General features: G+C 43.6%; 1 protein-coding gene across 2 annotated transcripts in view; it reads right to left on the reverse strand.

The window, feature by feature from the left end:
* Window positions 1-758: 758 nt before the first annotated feature.
* VGLL4 (vestigial-like family member 4) overlaps window positions 759-21,625 on the reverse strand; it is an 81,115-nt gene continuing 60,248 nt past the window's right edge. For both annotated transcript variants that reach the window (XM_010008840.1, XM_010008839.1), the window contains exons 3-5: window positions 7,968-8,190; window positions 4,722-4,839; window positions 759-2,684 (exon numbers count right to left, since the gene is read on the reverse strand). In XM_010008840.1, coding sequence (XP_010007142.1) covers window positions 2,416-2,684; window positions 4,722-4,839; window positions 7,968-8,190 — 610 coding nt within the window. In that variant the 3' untranslated portion in view covers window positions 759-2,415. The remainder of the gene's footprint in view (window positions 2,685-4,721; window positions 4,840-7,967; window positions 8,191-21,625) is intronic.

Here is a 21,625-nt window from a genome sequence, read left to right on the forward strand (position 1 = left end):
CTTCACCACCCCTCAGGTGGTGAGTTCAGTTGAGTTTCCTGCCACCTCCCCCCCAACCCTTTGGCTTTTCAGGACGTGATTATGTCTAACAGACATTTTACTGGAACATATCACATGAAATCTTTATTGCCCTCAAATCCATTTACCTATCTCAGATAAGTAAATGTAACCGTGTAAAACAGCTATTATTGAAAATATTAGCTTTAAAAACATGATTTGTGTTGACAAAGAAATATAGGAGTCACATTTTCCACAGAGTCCATCTACAGTATTAGTATTTTACTGTTACAATGCTCAGTAGCCTGTAGCAATAACAAACTAGTGGCTATTAATGCTAATGCAGTGTTCTCATAGAATAACTGTGTTCCTGCACTTTTACTGTATTACAGACAAATCTACAACAAACAGACAAAAAAAAAAAGATCAACTTTTTTCTCCAAACAAAATGAAAAAAAAAAAATAATAATGAATGATTACAATAAAGGAAAGGGAAAAAAATTAAATAGCTACATATCATTAACAAATTAATTGTTCCTCAAAAAATACCTACAAATTTCTCTGTACATTCTTTACGCACAGCGTAACGATGGTCTTAAAGTTACCTATATAAAAAAGTGTTCTCTTAACAATCTTCCTACAGAGTAGGGTACTGAATGCCAAAGCAAGGAAGCGTTGACTACCCAGTAAGATGGTAGTGAAATGTGTAAAACTGGGGGCTTGAGTGTTTTTTGTGTGGTGTTTTTTTTTTTTTTTTCCATTTTTTTAAAAAAATTGAGCAGCCACCTTCTCAACCAGAGTAAGAGCCAATCTCCTGATCTCCTTCTACCCTGCACCTTTGACCAAATTAAATAGCTTAACTTGAAAGAAAAACAACCATAAAATAAAAGCCACAATGGACCCAATACTGTAACATAGTCCATAATACATCACGTGTAGTTCATCTTCCAACTAGTTCTAACTTTCTACACTGAACCAATCGTTTCAGGTAACCCAGTATAAAAAAAAAGCCCTAGTTGCAACTGGGAAGTTGTACTGGGAAGATGGAATGTCTGGGGGAGAGTAGTTACACTTAACAAGAAGAGAAGCTCTTAGTACTAGCACAGCTGTGGTTCTATGCCTGCCTCTATTGCCTAATTTCTAGTTAGTAGCTATTAATATAGCAAATGATAATAAATGCAGTAATACCTGTATAAAGTTTGCTAATGGAGGAATGTATGCTGCAACTTGGCATAGGTTTATGAAAAAGCTTAACAAAGAAAAATATTCAAAGATCATATTTCACAAACTGTAACAATCTGTGGTGCAGCCAAGATACGCAACGGTAGCAGTTCCTGCAGCTGGTTCCAGGTGGATCACACAGACTTGGTTTAGGAAGCAGATCCCTGTGGAGCAGCCAGGAGCAGGGACTCAGCCAGGGGTGAAGCTGCACCAGTCTGCACCAGTCTGCACCAGCTCGGAACTGCATTGTCTGAGGCCTGTCCTGAGGCTGAGCTCTTTGCTGGCTGCTACTAGAGTGAGTATCAAATACAAATATCATAAGAGTACAACTGTACCAGCAGTAAGTATATCTAGGATTGTTACTGACAAAAATAAACTAATTCTGAAGAAAAGCTAATAAGTATTATGATTCTTACTGTCTATACATTAATAGATACCAGCTATTTTTCATAAAACATGCATCGTTAAGCACTATTGAACCCTCCAACCTCAGCTCTATTCTAACAAACTGCAGTGTTTAGGAAAAAATGCCCGTGTTCTGTAAATTATGCAGTCCAGTTGCAAGCACTAAGCACCTGAAATCTAAAGAGAGAAAGACCTATAACCTGTATGAGACTTCCCCTTCCAAAGCTGTTTTGCTTTTAAGAAAAAATCAAACTGATAGAAATGTCATCCTTAAACCCTTTTTTCAGCAGTTTGCCCTCAAAATATTAGCATCTTCCAGAAAGTTGCTGTGCAACTTCAGTCCTCCTCCAATAGTGCAAATCATACATGACAGTTCTTTTCAAGTATATACATACAAAATTACTTCACAGAGGGAAAAAAAAAAAGGCAATGTAAGCAAACCAGACAAATTCTAGTCTCAAGAAGCTAGTAAAAGCAAAAAGCATTTGGGTCAACCAACTAAGAGTAATGGCTTTTGTGGATTAGTGTGCATTACTTTGTAAGGGGCAGCAGATTTGCATCAGAGGTTTCTTTGGTAACTGAGGCAGGAAAAAAAACAACAAAAGGATGCTACATCATCTGAATCTTTACGAAATAGTTCCTGCTATCATCTGTTAAGGGCACCCTTTTACAAATAAAAAGTGAGTACACAAAAACGTGTGTTGAAAAACTCATCTCCCCTCCCCCAACACTATTGAAGCCCTGTTCAAAGCTCAGTCAAACCATGCAAATCCCCCGAGGTGAGGGTCCTCTTCATGAGACCACAGAGGGCGAGTGATTGTGATTGACCATGTGGGAGGAAGGGGAGGCCTGGCCCCGCCGGGAGGCAGACTCGGGACTGCTGGAGACTCCGTCCTTGGCAGCTTTGATCTGCAGCCACGTGTCCCCAAGTGCTTTGGCAAAGTGGTCGTCAACTGTTCCTGTGATGGACACAGAGTTTGCCACGGGCTCAGGCTCCTTGTAGTTCTTGCCGAGGCTGCGGCGGAAATGCTCCTCCACCACCGGGTCGCAGGCAGCGCTGGCTGCGGGGAGAGGCACAGGCTGCGTCAGGGCAGGGTCCTGCCAGCAGGCACTGCATGCAGGACCCCCCTTCTCACAGCATCCCACACTGAGACCCTAAAGCTCATCCAGATCCAACCCCCCTGCATGGGCAGGGACACCTCCCACCAGCCCAAGCTGCTCCAAGCCCCATCCAACCTGCCCTTCAACACTTCCAAGGATGGGGCAGCCACAGCTTCCCTGGTCCAGGGTCTCACCACCCTCATAGTGAAGAATTTTCTCTTCATGTCTCACCTAAATCTCCCCTCTTCCAGTTTAAAGCCATCCCCCTCATCCTATCACTCTATGCAACATTTCCTACCATGACGTCAGCATTAAAGCAAAACATCTTGACATCATTAGAGAACTGGTAGTGAATGGGGTGGGGAAGAAGGTGACAGGAGTGAAACAAAACGTAATAAATGGAGTTAAACATCTTTGCATTTCTGTGACCTGCACCAGGTAAGCATTTTGTACAGAATGATAACTCTCCCTCAAGCTAGTAACAGCTACTGCTCAGATTCTATGGAAACCCTCTCCCAGAACAATCACACAGAACTTACATTTAGGCTTAAACAGAACTAAAGATGAAGCCAGTGCTTTAAAATCAGCTGCCAAGCCTGCTGGTACCAGTCAGATGTGAGGCAGCTCCACTGGAAATGACAGCACAGGCACAGCTGAGCTCAGGGTTCCCTCTCATTTCACCTCCTTGTTCTAGGAGCCACTCAGAAAACTAAAAGTGCATCACTACCTCTGCATTAGGTGCTGTGAGCATTAAAATGGTGTAACACTATGACAAGAAGAACAAAGAACCTTAAAAAAAAAAATAATCAGGCTTTGAATGACAATAGTAAAAATTCTTCAGAGTAAGGATGAGAGAGTTGCAGTTTTACCATTCAGAAACAATGGATCTGTGTGGCTAAATGAGATTTATCTTTCAAAAATACTGAACAGGGTCAGGATCCACATCACTGGCCATGTTACAGCAGGGCTTGATGGATCCTAACATGAACGTGTCATGCACAAAGACCTCTTCAAGTGACGAGTATGCTCTGAAAACACCACTATTCCCAAGCCCATGTAAATGCAACCAGGGGCTCAATGAAGCAGCTCTCCTGGGATGAGTAACAGCAGATTTCTAGAAAACTCCTAAAATCTTACATCCCAAACTATTGATTTCTCTCAGCAATATATCACCCATGTCTTGCTTCAGCCTTTCAGCTTCTAATTGTAGTTTTCAACAATACACTTGTTGTTATTAAAAAAACCCCACAACTAATACCCTACTCTGGACTGTAGGTTCCTGCCTCCCTCATGCTAGTATTGTTACCCTGCCCCGTGGGGGCTGTAGCAGCCTGGAAGGGCCTGGCCATGCTGGGTGAAAGCTCTGCAGCAGCAGGTGTGTGACCTGGCAGGGAGGGGCTGTGCCTTCCCTGGGATGCAGAGCAAGAGAAAGTGAGAAGAAACACCCCAAGGTTCCCCAGCAAGTGCTGTGTGAAAAGATTTCATGGAAAGCACTAATTGCACAGAAGGCAGAAAGCTAAAGCTCCCTGCTTGGGTTGCTGTAGCAACTGCCCTGCAAAGCTTTGTGTGCTGTCTCTGCAGAGGAAGGTGGAGGGCATGGGCTTTGGAAGAGGATTTGCAGCTAAAGGGAAAGATGGTCATGACTGCAGCTGAATGTTAGAAGGCTGCTGGCAGCTGAAAGACTGGGGAAAGAAACCACAGCTCCTCAGATGAGAGCAGGGTTGTATCTGCTGAGTCTATCTAAAATAAACCAAATTACTTATTCGTCTGGGAGGGTGGGGGGCGTTTGTTATTTTAAAGAAGCTTTTCAAGACAAGACAAAGAGCCCCTGTGGCTCCCTAGGTGTGACCTGGTGCTCGGTGCTGTGGCACAGGAGTGCCGGCTGGGGAGGGGATACGAAGAGGTGTCCAGGGTCACCTCTCTTGGTTCCTGTTCCACCTAAGGGTTAGTTGAGGCTAAGGGAGGTGATGATGCTGCCCAGGCAGCAGGTCACTTACTGTTGGCAGGTCTCATGTAGGCCGGCCCGGCCGCGCAGCCGCTGTGCGCGATGGGGCAGTGGGACAGGTTGCAGTTCCGGCTGCTGGCGGAAGCGCAGGTGATGACGGACGGACGGTTCTGCGGGAGAGAAAAGGGAACTGTCACCCCAGGTCGCTGCATCATCCCTCCAGATGTACACACACCCAACTGAAGCCCAGCAGGGAAACATCCCATCCACCATCCAGGTCAATAAAGCACGTTAAAGCCCCCAATATGCAGCTGTTACTTCTTTGACTAAAGGACACGTTGCGCTTCCATAATGGTGCTTATTTAAGTGGCAAGTGGCCCTCTAGAAAACAGGCAGCATAAAAACAAATCATTAAAAGCATTAAAGTGATTTTACAGTGACTGTTTCAACTTCCCAGGCATCCCACGTGCAGAACTAAATGCCCACACATTAAGCACTTGATTTATTCTGTGCTGCATTTCTTTGTGATTCCAGGGCTCAGAAGGGCTTTAGGAATTTTACAGGTATTTGATTTCTTCAGGTTAACCAAGATTTCATGGCATCATTTCTCACTCAGAAGTGGAGCTTTCCTGGCCTAACTCTGTACCCTGTCCTTCAGCCACTAAACCACCTCCCAAGGTGTAACATCTGAAGAGTTCCCCAGCAAGTCCTGACCCCAAGTACTTCCCTGTTGCAGCTCAAATGCCTTCCCAGCACAACTTAATTAGCACCATCCTTTCTCTTGTCTCAACACGTGCACATTCCCTAAAACCTCTACTCACATAATCCTAATCCCACAACGTATACATTGCACAACATAAAATACTCTTCTTAAGTAAAAAGGCCTGTCCCAGTTTCTCCAGATGGCTCAAGGGAAATAACATGAACATTGGAATATTTTTGCTTTGTATCTCTGGTATGTTTTATGATACAAGGAGCCCAACTTGCTAGACTCAGTGCAAGATAATTAAGTGCCCAAAAGATTAACAGTATTAAGGTAATTAACAGGCTTTAAATTTCTTGTCAATTTTACAAATCTGTGCAGCAAACCCACAAAAAAAAACCACTGCTTTTCCTCCCCCCCTAGAGTTGCTTTGTATCTCTGGTATGTTTTATGATACAAGGAGCCCAACTTGCTAGACTCAGTGCAAGATAATTAAGTGCCCAAAAGATTAACAGTATTAAGGTAATTAACAGGCTTTAAATTTCTTGTCAATTTTACAAATCTGTGCAGCAAACCCACAAAAAAAAATCACTGCTTTACCTACCACCCTAGAGAGTCAATGAGGGAGGAAAGAGTTTTAATTGTGCTTTAGATGGGAGTGAGAGCAAGATGGAAGTAAAAAGAGATGACTTCTCAAGGGAAGGTTTAACATCCTGTTTAGATACAACGGGAATGATGCTACTTACACCCTATTTACCTTTCTACTTTGCTGTCAGTGCAGTAAAAACTGAATAATTGGATTTTTCTGGAAGCAGAGAATGCGTGGAAGTACCTATTTTTGAAGATAGCTTTTGAGCAAGTGTATTTAAGCTTAAATTTTCAGACATGCAAGAGGTGGGAAGCAGAGAGAAGCAATATCAAAGCTTTCCTGAGGACACATGTACCAACACCAGAAGGTCCTGGGGCAGGATGAGGCACCTTACAGAGTCCCCAGGAATGGTTCTGTGCGTGCAGGTGCACTGAGCAAACTGTACGTGTTTGTATGCAAAGACTGAGATAATCTGAGAGTTTAGTGACACTGACTACAGCAGCTGAATGACCCTAGTCTGCCTAAAATTATACTTTTTTCTCCACCTCTTTATTAGAAACAGTAAAATTAAATCCCATTCAACACGTTAAGGTTAAAAAAGCCAAAACAACAAATCATCAAACTGCGGTTTCTTACTTTCAATACACTTTTTTGTTTGTCTGATTTCTACTGTGTGCCCTTAGCAAGGTCTTACCTCAACATCCCATTTTCCCAAGAAAACAGATTGTAATCTAGCTCAAAATGTCAAAGACAACAAAAGAGAGAGAGGAAACTGGAAATGGGCAACAGAGGAGTGTCGGTGGTGTGAGCTGCTGAGCTGGGAGGCAGGGGAGGTGCTGTCAAAGGGCAGCTGTGTCGTCAGTGGAAGCCTGTCCCTTCCTCCTCTGTCAGCACTGAAGGGAGAGCAAAGAACTGCAGAGAACAATAATAGCTCTGCAATCTGCCTGCCAAGTGAGGCAGGGGATCAGCAGCACCGGTGTCCAGCACCTGGCACCGCCACATGGGAAGGAGCAGCCAAGACACCAACCTCCTTGGAGATGGAGAGTGTGCAGCTCCAGTGAAAAGAGACTGTCATAAACTGCACCATAAATATCCCAAACTCTGGAAGATCATCCCCTAAAAGTGTTTATCCTCTGCAGGGCATCACAATAGAGGAGGAAGGAAGGAAGGACAGGAAGAGCTTAGGTACATGGGCCAGTTTTCATTTCTCAACACCACTGCTCATCCCAACTCAGTTATCCTTTGTCCCTCCACTTGTGAGAGGGATAAAAGTGGGTCTGACATGTGAAAACCTGTTGTATAAACTGCAGAGAGATGGCTCATCTTCAGCCTTGTGAAGGAAAACAGACACAACACACCAGCTGGGAAAGCAAAAACCAACCACCCAGGCAAAACCAAAGCAAAACACTCCAGCATATGGAAATAAACTGTAAAATCATTTAAAAATCATTACTTTGCTTTAGGTGAAGTCACTATGAAATAGTGATGCCACACTGCTCTTAAGAAAGCACTGAAAGCTTTGGGCTGGCTGAAACAACTAAGGTCATTCCAGCTGCTTTCACCTGGGAAATCTGGTACCCTTTCTGTCTTGCAGGTCTTCTGCAGCAATCCCTGCAGGAGGCAGCTGGGACAGGGTTGGGAAGCAGGCAGTGACTGCCAAGAGGAGCCCAGGTGAGCTGATCAGACACTGCCCAGCAGGTCCTGGAGATCTGCTCAACCACAGGCTTTGCATTCCCAAGAAAAGCAGATGCAATCACAACCTTAGCAAAGCATCACAAAGGCAGGAAGGCCAAGAAACCTGTGACAGGTTTACAATCCAGTGATTCATTCGCACTGAACACAATGAGCTGTGACATTCATTGTGTGTTTTTAAGGTTTTGTCTGAAGAATGGTTCTGCCTCCCCACTGCACCCCAAAACATGCCTCCATCTGAGGTGTCCTCAGGGTGCCTACAGACTGGATTCCTACAGCCACCCCCAGGGTTTTGTCCACCTAGAAGCCAGTACCTGCTGCCGTTCCACAGAAGTCAGTGTAGGTGTGATGCCAACTGTCCGGGTTGCATCCATGCTGTTTTTGGTCAGTGCTAGGGGTTGATCCATGCTCAAGCTTGGGATTGAGGCATATATGTGGTTGGCGTGGAGGCTCATGGTGGGGGCAGCAGCCCTCTCTATGGGGCTGCGACTCCTCTCCCGGTGCTCCTTCCGGTACTCCCCATTGGCAGTCTTGTTTCTGACACAGGAAAGAAAAACAGGTCACAGGACTTACTATGGTCACAGGCTGTAATGAGATCTGCTACATTAAACCCCATCAAGAAGCACGAGGCAAAGAGCTCTGGTTGTGAGGAGGGGTACAGAGGGCACAGGGGTACCCTCAGTGAAGCACCCCAGGTCTATGCAGCCACTTCCCTGCAGAGACGACCCAATGATTCACATTTGCAAGCTCTGGCAACTCATATTTTTCTCCAGCCTAGAATTTCTTCAGTCACTCGTCTAAATGCACCAAGTGACAACTGATCCCATTTTGTTAGGATCAGATCTCCTCATTTAACATACTATTAATCTCACTCTGTCTCCATGCACTGCAATATTGTCCCAGCAGTGCTGAAGCCCATGAAAAGCTTATTTCACTCAGAAGACAGGGCTGAGATCAGCAAAACGCTGTGAGTGAAGGCAGGAAGCAAGATGTTCAGAGCAGAAAATGAAGGAAAAGCAAACTACACTGCACTTAGAATCATTTAATGGCAACTGTTCTTTAAAAAGAGTATTTTCAAGCTACTACTGAACAGTAGATCTCAGCAGACGTGCTCACCTCTCACCCACTGCAATTCAAACTATACTGACTTTGTACTTATGTGTGAGATACCAGAACTTCCACCCAGCAATAGTGTTGCCTTCAGAGGCAGACAAGTGACCCCAAGGAAAGGTTCTTCATTCCCACTGGTGGAGGCAGCCACACAGAACCTCTCAGCCCAGCACGGGTGGGTGTGACTTGCTCTCCAGAGCACACCAGGGTGGTCACAGCTGTCACCTGCCACACCTCCTGCCCCTCTGGGAAATGCAGACTCCGTCTGACACACCAAGGGTGTGAGAGGAGAGAGCTGGGCCTGTGCAAAACACACTGTCTGCAGAAGCTCTTGAAGCAACAGTGAAAGGTCCTGTGTATTACATGGGAAAATCCAGCTACAAGGGTTTCTTTTTCCCCCACTTTTTATAGCTCATCATAGCAAATTAATATGCAGGAGCACTCTCTGATACTATGATCATTAAAATTCCTCTGATTTTTAAATCAGAGGATTGTCAGGCAGAGACAGAAAAGAAACAGAAAAATGTTTTCTGTAATACCACAAATTAACATGTATTAATAGTATTCAACATTAAAGTACATTTCAACACCAAGAAGCCTGTTTCAATGTCTGAGAAAGTCTCCCAGAAGGAATGCTAACAGCTGAGGCAGGGATAAAAAGCCCTGCCAACAAAGGAAAAGAAGGAGCCCCAAAGCTTATCAACAAAAATGCTATGAAAACCCTGGCAGGCTTACATAAATGAAATAATTGCTGAGATGTATCTGATGGTTACTTATTGCTGCATGTTGGTTAGAAACAGTAACTGTATTTTACCTTCAAGTTAGTATCTCCATATCATGCAAGATAAAGGCAGCACTGGTGCTGACACATCCTCCACCACCACCCAGACACCTGCACCACCCAAGGGGGTCCCCATGGGGGAACTGCCCCTGGAGCCAGGGCTGCTCACACAGCACTGAAGTGCCTTTTGAGACCAGGTCAACTTCTAGCCTGGGCAGCATCCTCCTGCAGTGCATCCCACGGGTTAAACTAGGTGATTTGTTAAGTACCTTCTCACAGGCTCCTTTTGTTTCTTTTCAACTTACAATCTAATGGCTTGGTTTGCTACTGCCCTAGTTCTTGTGTTAGAAGAGACAGAAAAAGCCACCACTCCCTGCTTATCATCCTCATGCCACTCCTGAGTTCATCTCCCTCTTCAACAACCTTTTTTCTCCAGGTTCTACTTTCTCCAGCTAAAACTGCTCTCATACCTTTGTCACCTTTGTGGCCCCTCTCAGGTAAGAGCTACAGGAACTATAATTTTTTTAAGGTGAGGGTCCAGATCTCTGCTGTGTTCAGGAACAGGCCCTTTGCTGAACTCATCACAAGCCTTCAGTGCTGTTCCTCAGCCTGCTCCAGACTCACTTGTTCTACAAGTTAAAAATCTGTTATCGCTGCCTGAATCAAAACTCAACTCACTTACCATGGGACAAGCTAGGGTTAACATGGCACCAGGCAACCAGTGACTTGAGAACCTCAGGACACAGCTTATTCCCTCTGCCAAATTCCCCTGACACGCGAGGGAAGAGCCAACAGAGGAACAATACAATTTGTAATCTTTCAGATCCCTCCCGCCCCCCTCGTCCCTTTTAACTCATGACAAATCAGGAGCTGCAGATCAGCAGAATCCACCACACAAATCTAACCTTTAAGGTTTTGCAGCTGGTGCCCAAGATGTTCTCTGAACTTCTTGAATCCTCCTTTACCGGCCAGATTCAGACATGACAAAGCAGCACAGGAACCACCAGGAAATACATCCTCCCAGGGCTGCACTGGGCCCTTGTGCCAGCTCTGCTGCCATCTCAATTCCCAAGGCTGCTGTGCCCCATCAGCACGCAGGAGAAAGAAGTTTAGGATTGCAGGGCTCTGAGATAATGACTGATGCAAATGAGTGACTTCAGGGCAGCACAACAGGCTCTATATTTAAAGTACAGTAGCCCCAGCTTGAATTACAGTCCTGAAACAGCTACTGAGCACAACAAACTAATCCCTCCCCACCCCTGAGGAGGCTGCCATGGGACTGCATAAATAGGACGCCTTTCCAGAGGGATTTTGTGCCTGGACAACAGCCATTGGATAGCCTGGGAAGAAAGAACATGAGAAGACCTTGCTAAAATCCCTGCTGGAGTGATAAAGGCAGGGCCGTGTGGAGGTGGCTGGTTCCTCTTGCTGCAATGCGGTGTCTCTGCTGGCTGGGAGCCAAAATCCGACTTCTCAGCTAAATACTCTCTGGCCTAGCACAATTTAAATAACACTGGGAGGCTGCAAAACTCACATTCAGCTTCACTAGGTCCCCACTTTGTGCTGCCTCAAAGAAAAAAAATAATAATAAAATAATCCCTGTTCAGAATTCCTGCACTTCAATAAGCACGAGCTGATTTTCAAAGGAAAAATTTGGTTTCCTTCACCAAAAATACTTGTAAAATGAAACAAAAAATGTAGCTACACCAGTTTGGGGTTGGTTTTTTTTTTCTTAGAACTGGGATTTCAACAACTTAGTGCTGGATTTAACAGGAGGGGGAGGAGGGAGGGAAGGGGGAAGGGCTCCTAAGTGATGACAAAACCTACTGAAATCCCCAAGCAAAAGTTCTTTTCCATTTTACACAACAGCACCTATTTCATTCATCCTAACTTTACACAAAAAGTCACAGCCCTGGTGAACTGGTATTAAAAAACAAACACCCACCCACACACAAACAAAAAAAACACAACAAACCAACAAACAAAAAAACCCCAAACCCCACATTTCTGCAAAGATTTTTGGAAGAAAAGACCGAGAAACTGGAAAAAGGGATTGGTGTGACACCAGGAAGCAGAGCAGAGTAGGCAGACCTTCCCTAAAGATACCTAAAATTATGGAATTATCTCAGTAATCTCAACAAACCACACCCTGACCCTTTCTGTAGGCAAATAATTCCCCCTTCTTAAATTAGAACAACTCCTCTTCTGGGCAGGGAATTGCTTATACTCCACTCGTCAAAAGTCCTCTCCTCAATTCATCATCTACCTTCAACTATACAGTCTTGGCAAAAAAAGAAAATACCTGAAGCTTCTGCTTCCCCAGCAGATACTTCTTCTGAGCCCAGCTGAAAATTTTACAGCACCCTGTAGAATAGTAACATGATAGCTCTGCCCTTGTGAAAATATACCAGCACTTCTGAGTCCCTCCTATTGAAATATAAATAGCAAATCCTACAGACATCTGACTCCACTTGTAAAACAATTGTACATAAAATTATTTATAGTGTTAAGTCAATCTGACATTATTAAATAACTGTAGTTTAAAATTTAACTTTAAAAATAATCTATTAGAAACGGAAAGTTTGTTACCTTTTTAAAAATTATGATTCTTGAGAAAAGCCATTCTTGTTTCCATATTAGATGCTGTGTCTGAAGGGGCAAAATTGCATGTGTTTTAAGATATTTATATTTGACTAAAGGCAATTAGCTTAAAAACTGCACATGCACTGAAAAAGTACCAAGATGCATCTTTTAGTTCAAACATAAGGGCAGAAAATTACAAAGAAGGATTTCTGACCACATTTAAAAAATAACTTAAAAATATACAGTACAAATAAATCCAGCTGTCCAAACAGCCCTGCCATCCCCCAGCTCCACTGTGTTTTAAAACTCAGCACATGTAACTTTGGACTCCATGTTCAGTGGTGAAGATGCCAGTGCAATTCCACTGGCTTCAAAAATAGCTGGCAATTAATACTGGTGAGAACCAGAGCAAACATCAGGCAGTGGGACAGTGACACCAGCCAGAAGCAGCACCCTCACTTCCCTGCTAGCAGGGGTACTCGAGCTACTTGCAGGTTTATTTTAGCAACATTCTACATGACTCCAACCTTAAATTCATTTCTCCAACACTTGAAAAACAGACATTGTTTTCCATGTTTCTCCCCAATGAATCATAACGGAGGCTCCAGCACTTACCAAGCATCATGTGCTCAGATGGATGTCAGACCAAAACCACACACATCCTGACTGGGAGCTGGGAGCCTGCTTCACTTTGGGGCTAAGTCATGTTTGTTAATTGAAAGCAATGTCTCGGCCCTCCTCAGGAACCAGTTCAAAGGTAGCTGCAAAGCATTGTTCTCAGGGCTGCTTTTGTTGCACAGCCTCTAAGGGCTGTTCTGCTCCCTGGCACAGAGTGGCAGTAACTCACACTCCTGCAGGAACACACTAACTCTGCCAGCTGCTTAAGGAAGAGGAAAAATGAGAGGCCCACCGAAGGGGACAGTTTTGCCTGCACTCACTTCCAGCCTGCAGAGCCTTGAGGAACAGATGCCAGAAGTATTACTGTACCTCCAAGTGAAGAAATCACAGACGTTTCACACTCCCTTTGGCAGCAGCAGAGCTCTGACTGGACATGGCTGTACCGCAGGAGTGTGTTTCACTTGCAGAAAGAACAAGTATCCATTTACAGAGCTTTCCAGTCACCATGTAACATGCTTCTCTTCATACAAACACAATGCATAATATTGCTTAAGAGTAAACTTTAGCTTGTGTAACCCAATTCAAATACAATTCTAGTATTTTCCATATCTTAGTAATATTAGTTTTCTAATATATTTTACTGTATTTATTCCCCTAACTCTTAAGTCTGAAAGAGCTGGTTTTGTTAAAGATTACTTAAGGATTTATAATCAACTGATACAGAGTATCTTCACCACCTGATGGGCATCATTTATGGCAAAAGCATCTACTTGCATCCATCAATTCTGTTACTCTGAGGTAGGAAAACAAGAATTTAAGGTGATATTTCAGAACAGGATTACATATATCTCCAGAGAAAAATCCTAAGTGCTCCTCACTCCGAATTTTTAAAGTAATCTGAATCCAGTAAAAAAACCCCAAACAAAACCTGAAAGCACCAGCAGCTTGCTCTTTGACTGTCAGCCAATTATATGAAGTATTCGTAACATGAACAAATCCTCCAAACAGCCCAGCAGACTCTTTGAACCACGTCTGCTTTGAATGGCTGCCACCTAAATACATAACCCTTTCTCGTCCCATTTTACTAGCTTTGTGCTTCCCTGTTACTCTGAGCAGCCTTTTCCTTTCATGACTTAGTAATCCGCCCCAAAAACCTTTCAAGCAGGCAACCTGCAAGAGATGCTTTGCTTTTGCAAGCATCACTTCTGCCACAGAACCTGGACATCTGACCTGGCTTCCTGAGAAGGACAAGGAACACTCCACCTTTTGGCCATGGTTGTTATCTAAGCTTTATGTGGACGACTTATTTCCCTGCAGGAAATCTTTGGGACAAACCAAAGATCATTTTTAGACCAATGCCCACATAAAACTGATGTCCCATCTTCCATAAGCAGTGTGGCAGCAGCTCTGCCTCCTGCTGTGGTTCTGGAGGAGCCCAGCACAGCAGCCTCCTGGCTACAAAGGGGCTCTCTGCCCCTGGCCTGTAGCTGCCAAATCCTCCAGTTCTTCCCCCGTTCAAGAGTGGTCAGCAAGGAAAGAAGCAGGTGGCTAAGTCTTCACTTTCTGCCTTAGGCTAGAAACAACTCAGCAAAGGCACCCAGGATATTAAGCACTGCCTCAAGGCATCTCCAGCCACCAATAATTAAACTTAACTCTTCCCAGAAAAGAGTTTTTGTTCTTTTCATATTTTCAACTTGAGCATCAGGCCCAGTTTGGAGAACTAAGCATTAAACACAAGTTCTTTCAGAGCCAGAAGTACACATGCACCAACCATACCTGGTTTTCCCTGCTCTCTCCTCTCTAACTACAATTCTGCAGCTCCTTCCCTTAAAATATTTCACTTCATGAACCTTTTTTCAGCTCAGTGCTACAGCCAATGGAAAGACCTTTGAGATAAGAAATTGAAATAAAGCCATTGAAAACACAGCAACCAGAAATAGGATCATCATCTTATGCACAAACACAGGTCAGACTTTCTGTATTTATCCTCACCAAAGGAAGATTTTCAAGAGGTAAAACCTTGGACAAGATAGTTACTTACAAACGTAATCAACCAGGAGAACAGATTTGACAGTAAAAGAAATAAATTAATGAAAAGCTGTGAAATGCATAAAGGAGTGTCCCATTTCTGCCTGCACCAAGCAAAAGCACTCAGGGCCAGAAGAGCTGCCCTTCCTGAAGGCTTAACAGTCACAAGTGTGAAAGAATGCAAGAGAGCTGCATGATGTAAGACCTCAGCCAAAAGCCAAACCCACAAAACTGAAATCTACATCTAATGTCCAGTAAAATCAATTAACACAATCTCAGATCCTACTCACTTTTCTCACAGGAATTAACTTTTTTTCTTTCTTAACGTTTGGCCATCATTGCTCCAACACTCCCAGGGTTGTTGTAAAAGGTAGTTGGTTGTCTTATAATGGCAACAGTTCATTCTATCTGTAGGTAAAACTCTGGGATTTATTAAATGAAAAATGATGTCACTGCTGGAACACAATCCACAACTCATGGCAGTTACCCTCCTGCGATAGATACAGACTGCAGGTTACCTGTGAAAATCAAAACCTGTAATTTAACTTAAAAAAGCAGCTACAAAATTACCCCAGCAGCTCTGCTCACCCACTAATTCTTTGCTCTGCAGTTCTACCACCTGCCCACTCAGCTCCACACACCTCCTGCATTTAGCCTCTCATTCTGTGCAGTACACTGATGCCTCATTCTAGAGTACCATGATTTCTGAGGAGGTTTTATCTGAGGCCATACATGTAAACAACAACATTTTTGCATATAATAAGCATCTCAAAAAATTCTGAAATGGTAAATTATCTCATTAATTCTGCTAAGGTAACTGTAAATATGAATTAGCCTGTTAGGAAAATTACAGTGTTTTTTTTTTTTAAATCACTAACGGTTCAAAAAGTGGAGCTGGAACAATGGAAAGTTTCAGCATTTCAGTATGAGCACAACAACAAGAGTCCAGGTATAACTGGGCATTGCAGTAATTGTAACAAGTTTCCTAAAATGCACTGATTTCTGGAGCATAGAGGCCCATTTCATCTCCTCACAGTTTTAACTTCATCTAGGTGGAAACCCACAGCTGAGTACAACTCCCACCAGGGCTGACTTAGTTTTCCAGGACTGAGAACAAAAAACAGCCTCCAGCCAATCATCTTAGCCAAAGAGGAGAGAATTCTGGTGGCATCCCTATTCTGTCCAACAGCACATTGCTCAGAAAGGAGACAGGAGACGTGGACAAGCCTTTTAAGATCAATCTGGTTCAGCCACCTCACCACAGCTCTCTCTTAAAGACCTACAGGAGCTCCAGTTGCCCTTGAAAGTCCTCCAGAACACAGTAGAAAAATGCATAAGTGAAGAACTATTTCTGCCAACTGTGAAGACCAAAAGACAGAAGATGAGGACATTTCAGAAGCTGGAAAAGCCTCTGCAGAGGATGAGTTCTGTGTTCGGAAGATGCTGCTAATGCAGCTACAGAGATCACTTGTTTGGAAGACAGTTTCAGTAAAACTGCAGAACTCAGACATATCAATGCACACCAGAAACTCAACTCTATGGTTGCCAGTCTGGAACCAGAGCTAAGGTTTCATTTGCAGCTCAAAAGTAAACTCCACAGTAGTCAACACAGTATCTGGGTGCTTGAAGGCATGACAATCTCATTCTGAGAAAGCCAAATGAAGCCAGTGACACAGAGCAGAGCCTGCCAATGTTCACATCTGGAGAGCAAGTCAGGCCACTGCACACACTGGGACAAAGAGGACATGAGCTAGAAAGGCAAGTCACTGCTGGGATGAAAGCTCAAGTATCCCTGCAGAAGTCTGAGCTGTTTCAAGTCTGTAAGGCACTTCAGTTGTTGCAAGGGGAAAAACATCCAGAAAAGCAAATAATAAAAAATTAGGTTAAAGGGACACTCCAAACTTCCCCTAAAATTTCTAACAAGCAGGAGGGAAAATCTGACAGTATAAGGAAAGTGCAAAGAGGCTCCTGTGAAAACAGCTAGAAGGTCAGAGGGGTTACTGGAAAGGTTCAGAGGCAGCTATAAAATGATTAATTTGTACCCAACTGCAGTGCCCACCCAAACACCTCTGGCAGCCATTTCCTCTTCAGTTCTACCAATTCATGTGCTGGGTCACGTGCAGCTTTTATAGTTCAGCCATGTTCACATCCTTTTGAAGTCAAACTTGGCACATGCAACAAGCCTTTTACACTGAGTCACTGGAAAATACTGTAAAAACTATTTATGATCACAGGGAGAAAACTATGGGCCAGTGTCAGGGGAAAGCTTGCATATGAAATACACACAGCAGTGGGCAATGTCCTAGTGCAACAAGATCAGCCACATACACGTGTGCTCAGTATTGCCAGGGCACATCAGGCTGCTCTGCAGGCTCAGGGAAAACTTGGTGGTGTTGAAACTCAATGGTGAAACTGGGTATAATTGTTAGAGGAAATAAAAAAAATAGGAGTTAACATTTTCTGACTATTTCTGGGCTGTTTCTTACAATATTTTCTACTCTTTTATTTGGAAAAAATACTTTCATTTGTCACTCCATGCCTGTCATGCAACTATTTTTGTAAAAGTGGGTACCGGCTAAACCAACCTGTGAACCCCCACATTCTCAAAAGTTTATAGGGTTCTTTTCTAGTTCCATCACCTAAAAGAATGCATCAGGTCACCTTAGATCATTTCACATTAGATCATCTTACATTAGAGGAGCAGATAAATAATGTTCTTCAAATAAATGATACAGGAAGTAAAAGATATCAACAGCAGGAAGACGGCAAGTTTGTTTAGTAAGAGCTTTAACAACACAAGCCAGTCTCTGAAAATAAGGTCAGAGTGTTGGAATTAACTGTGTCAAATTGTCAGGACACGGGATTATAGAGCTTTCTTTTCCAACTTCAGTGGTTCTTGAGAGAAAGAGGGCCTGGATCATTAAAGCTTACAGATTATGGTCCCAATCACCAGACATACAACATAATATTCACTGATATGAAGCAGGAAAAGCTGAGAAAGTACATTAAGGCATTTTCAGACAAAAATGTTACAAATTCTCAGAAAAAAAGCCCTAGGATTTAGGCCTTTAGAATAAACATGTTATTCAAATAACTGATTTTAAGAAATGAGATTTTTTTTTTCATGGGCTGTTTTATAAGAGGAATAAACATTTCACTAAAAGTTTAGTGAAACTGTTTGCAATTGCTAATAAAATCTGAATTGCTGAAACCTCTAGAAGCACTATAAATACAGTAACAGCTTCATTATATTTTGCACAACTTTGTACCAACACAGTAAAATAATTCCTTTGAAAAGCTGATAACCAACCACACAGCAGTAGCAGCTCAGCGTTTGAAGCAGCCAAAGTGCCCAAGTTAACCATAAACTCGAACAATCAACAAAAATCCTCTCACAGAAACTTCTGGTTTAAAGGAGACTTTAGTTAGAAAAACAGATCACAAGCAAAAATTTCTGGGGTTTTTAATTTCCCTCCTTTTTAAAGGACTGATTTAAGAAAACCAAAAGTTATGGATTAAAAAAAATAAATCAAAACTGTGTCAAAAAGATTCACAAAGCACTGTCCCTTGTCATTCAGGCAGCACCATTTCTGCCACATCCCTACAGCTCAAACACAAACAGCTCTGACAGACAAGGACCTGAACAACAGGGCTTGGACAGGAACATTATGAGTCGACCTTCTCTTGCCTGCAACGTGCGGCTCTGCCACCATTCCCAGCCAGTGCACATCTGTGCCACATTACAGGCTACACCGAGCAGTAATTAGAATGTGCTGGGACTTCTCCCCAGATGTTCTGGGAAGCCCTTCTCATGGCTCAGATAAGGTCTCTGACCTGGCTGTGCTCGCCAGCCGAGAGGCGCGATCCCGGTGAGCACACAGGCCTGCAGGTACCACCCGCCGGCACACAAACTCTGCTTTCTATGTTCACATTCCACTGTCTTTCAGGAACAATATTTACATTGCGAACGAGAAGCCTTGGAGAGCTGCTGAGCTGCAGGCTTTTTGTTTACAGTGCGAGCAGAGTTATGTCAGAAATTCGAAGGGACGACCCGGTTTCACTCCAGCAACACGCGCGTCGCGCTCACTCAGCGTCACGGCAGCCACCAGGGATCCCGTTTTCCACGGGGGGAAGCGCTCAAGAAACTGCGGGTGAAACCTTCAGACTTGGTGGAAAAGTCCTTTGTTTCCCTCATCATGTTCTTTCAGGACTGGGAAGCAGGGAAGGGCCTCCCAGCCCTGCTGTCTCATCACCGTAAGAGTCCTCCCCGGGTGGGAAACCTGGCGAGAGGGGCTCGGAAAGGACGTGGGATTAACCAGGGTCTCCCCACATCTGTCTGGGGGAGTCGTTACGAGTCCAGCCAGCTGGGACCCACAATTTCTTCACCCCCAGCAGCAGGGGGGAAGTGCTGGTAGCGGTGAGGACAACTGTCTGAAGGGCAGAGAAGGCCACGGCTGGTCAGAAACAGGCAGGTGAATTAATTTTTCTCCTTCCAGCAGTGAGAAATCGTGCTGTCTGCTCAGAGGCCGCTTGGCAGGAAGCAGTTAAAAGCCAGCTTGCATGTTTCTGCAGCACGTTACAGCAGGAGAGAAAATGAAAGGAGCCTGTCCGGTCCAGCCCCTTCAGTCTGGGGAGAAAAACTAACTTAATGTAACATTTTATTCCAAATCTTACCCTTACAGAGTCATTGTCTATAGCAACCGTGTCCATAACATTCTAAGTCTCAAGAGCGCAACTTTCTAGTAAATGGTGCATCTGTCAAACTGCAGGAAACATCTGGGAAAACGGTTAAATAAGAAGTGAGATGAAACCTTTTGTTTCCACATGGTTGGGAGATAGATCTAGAGTATGTTTGTACATGTTCCTGGTTCTTTTCTTGCTCAGCTCCCAGAGTGGTGCTCTGTTCCAGGCCTCCCCATCACAGCCCCCTCCTCCGCCCTGCTGTCCTTGCTGGAGTCTCTGCACAGGGATGACACACACGGCCTGTGGAAGCTTTATGCTCCTTCACAAAAGGAGGAAAACGAAAGTGGAAAACATTCCATCAAAGCAGGATTCCGGAGCCAGCTAACAAAACCCTTCTGCTGTCTGCAAGTGGAGGCACCTGAACTAACATTGCCCGATTTTTTTTGTTTCAAGTGCTTCAACATATACCCAAATTGTGACAGATTTCTGCAAAGGTTGATAAGCTATCAATCAATTTTCAGCCTTGAAACTGTTCATAACAAGCATTTCACATGTGCTTGGCTACACCCTTCTGAACTGAAAGGGGCTCGAGTACTTTCTGAAACTCCCCCTTGGATAAGAATGTCTGCAAAACTCAGTGTTAAACATTAACTCAGGCACACTGACTCTTTAAAGTCTGTCTCTGAAGTTTCAATTTAATGGACTTCTCTTCAAAAAAAATTCAGGGATAATTTTGTGTCGTGCATGACTTCCACTGATAAATCAGAAAATATATCTGATTGTTGTACATCATTCAGGCAGTGCATACATGGAAAAAATAATTACGAAAAGCAGTTTGAAATCTGCTCTGTAATCCTTTGTCCACTGTAATCAACAAGAGCCACATTGTAACAGTTCCATTGGCAAGTAGAGAGGATTTTGGCTTCAAGGGGCTGCTTTGAAAATACCAGGTTAATCCTGAAATACTTCAAAGGCCCATTTGTGCCAAGAGAAGCCAGTGAAGATGCCTGCAAGCAAATGAGACACATTTTGGGTGTTCTGAGTTGTGTGTGTTGGGCTTTATTTTTTTTTTCGCTTCTAATTTGTCACAATAAAATGGCAGTGTAAACATATTTCTTAATACCACATGAAGTTTGGAACCAAAAAAGCAGTAGTTAGCAGCAAGGAACTTTTCAGAAAACTCCCACGCTACCTCTGCAACCCAGTTCTAAATCCTTTCAAGCCCTGCTTGAAGCTGGAGCCAGGCTCCACCACAGCAGGGTCAGGGAATGGTGAGGAGGAGGAGGATGACAGAGCCCTCCTCCAATAAGAGTTTATCAAGTGCCTCGGATCTTACTCAAAGTTCCTTGCTTTGAGCTACTACAAGCTTGAAGAGGACGCAGCTGCCTCTGCTTTGAGCAGGAGGGTGGATGAAATGACCTCCCAAAGCCTGTTCTAACCTGAACAGACTATTTTCAAGTCCAGGTAACTTTAAGGACAGCTTTTAAAAAAGGGTACCAGGTAATTATTATCAGTGTTACTGAAGTGAGCAAACTCCATTTGTGGTAGGAAACTTAGGATAGACAGCAGCTTCCAAACTCTAGGAACCTAGCCTGGCTTTATAGATCAGATTTGCCATGATTCTTCACTAGAACAAAAATAAAGACACAACCTAGAATTTGAAACAGAAACCTCTGGGTCTGCATGATTATGTCCAAAACTAAACAACATCTTAGGTGATATACACTAAACTACCTTATTCAAGTGTAGACCTTTCTTTTATTACAAGAAAAAGCTACATTACATATCACACAGATCAAGAGATGACTTATTATTCCTCAGACATCTACTTAAGAGCTGCAAACTTTTGCCATAAGATTATTTTCATTGTGATCCTACTGCCACCAAACCACACAGGAATTGTCACAAAGAAATCGAGAGGAAAATATTCCATTTACAAGCCCAAACCAAAAATGTTAACTTCCAGCTGACAAGCAACAAAAATAATACTCCCTCCTCATACAAATTCCAAGGGCCAGGTTCACACGTAATTTTACCAGTAGCACAGAATCTGAATTATTCTGAAGGCACCAGTGACATCAGTTTACTTCAACCTTAAACCCAGTGATCTGATCCCACACTTTGCCACCACAGCAGCCATTTGTAAAATGGCCACAGCTACAGAGTATC

The sequence above is a fragment of the Chaetura pelagica genome, unplaced genomic scaffold (assembly GCF_000747805.2).
Source record: "Chaetura pelagica isolate M959 unplaced genomic scaffold, ChaPel_1.0 scaffold52, whole genome shotgun sequence".
NCBI lineage: Eukaryota > Metazoa > Chordata > Aves > Apodiformes > Apodidae > Chaetura > Chaetura pelagica.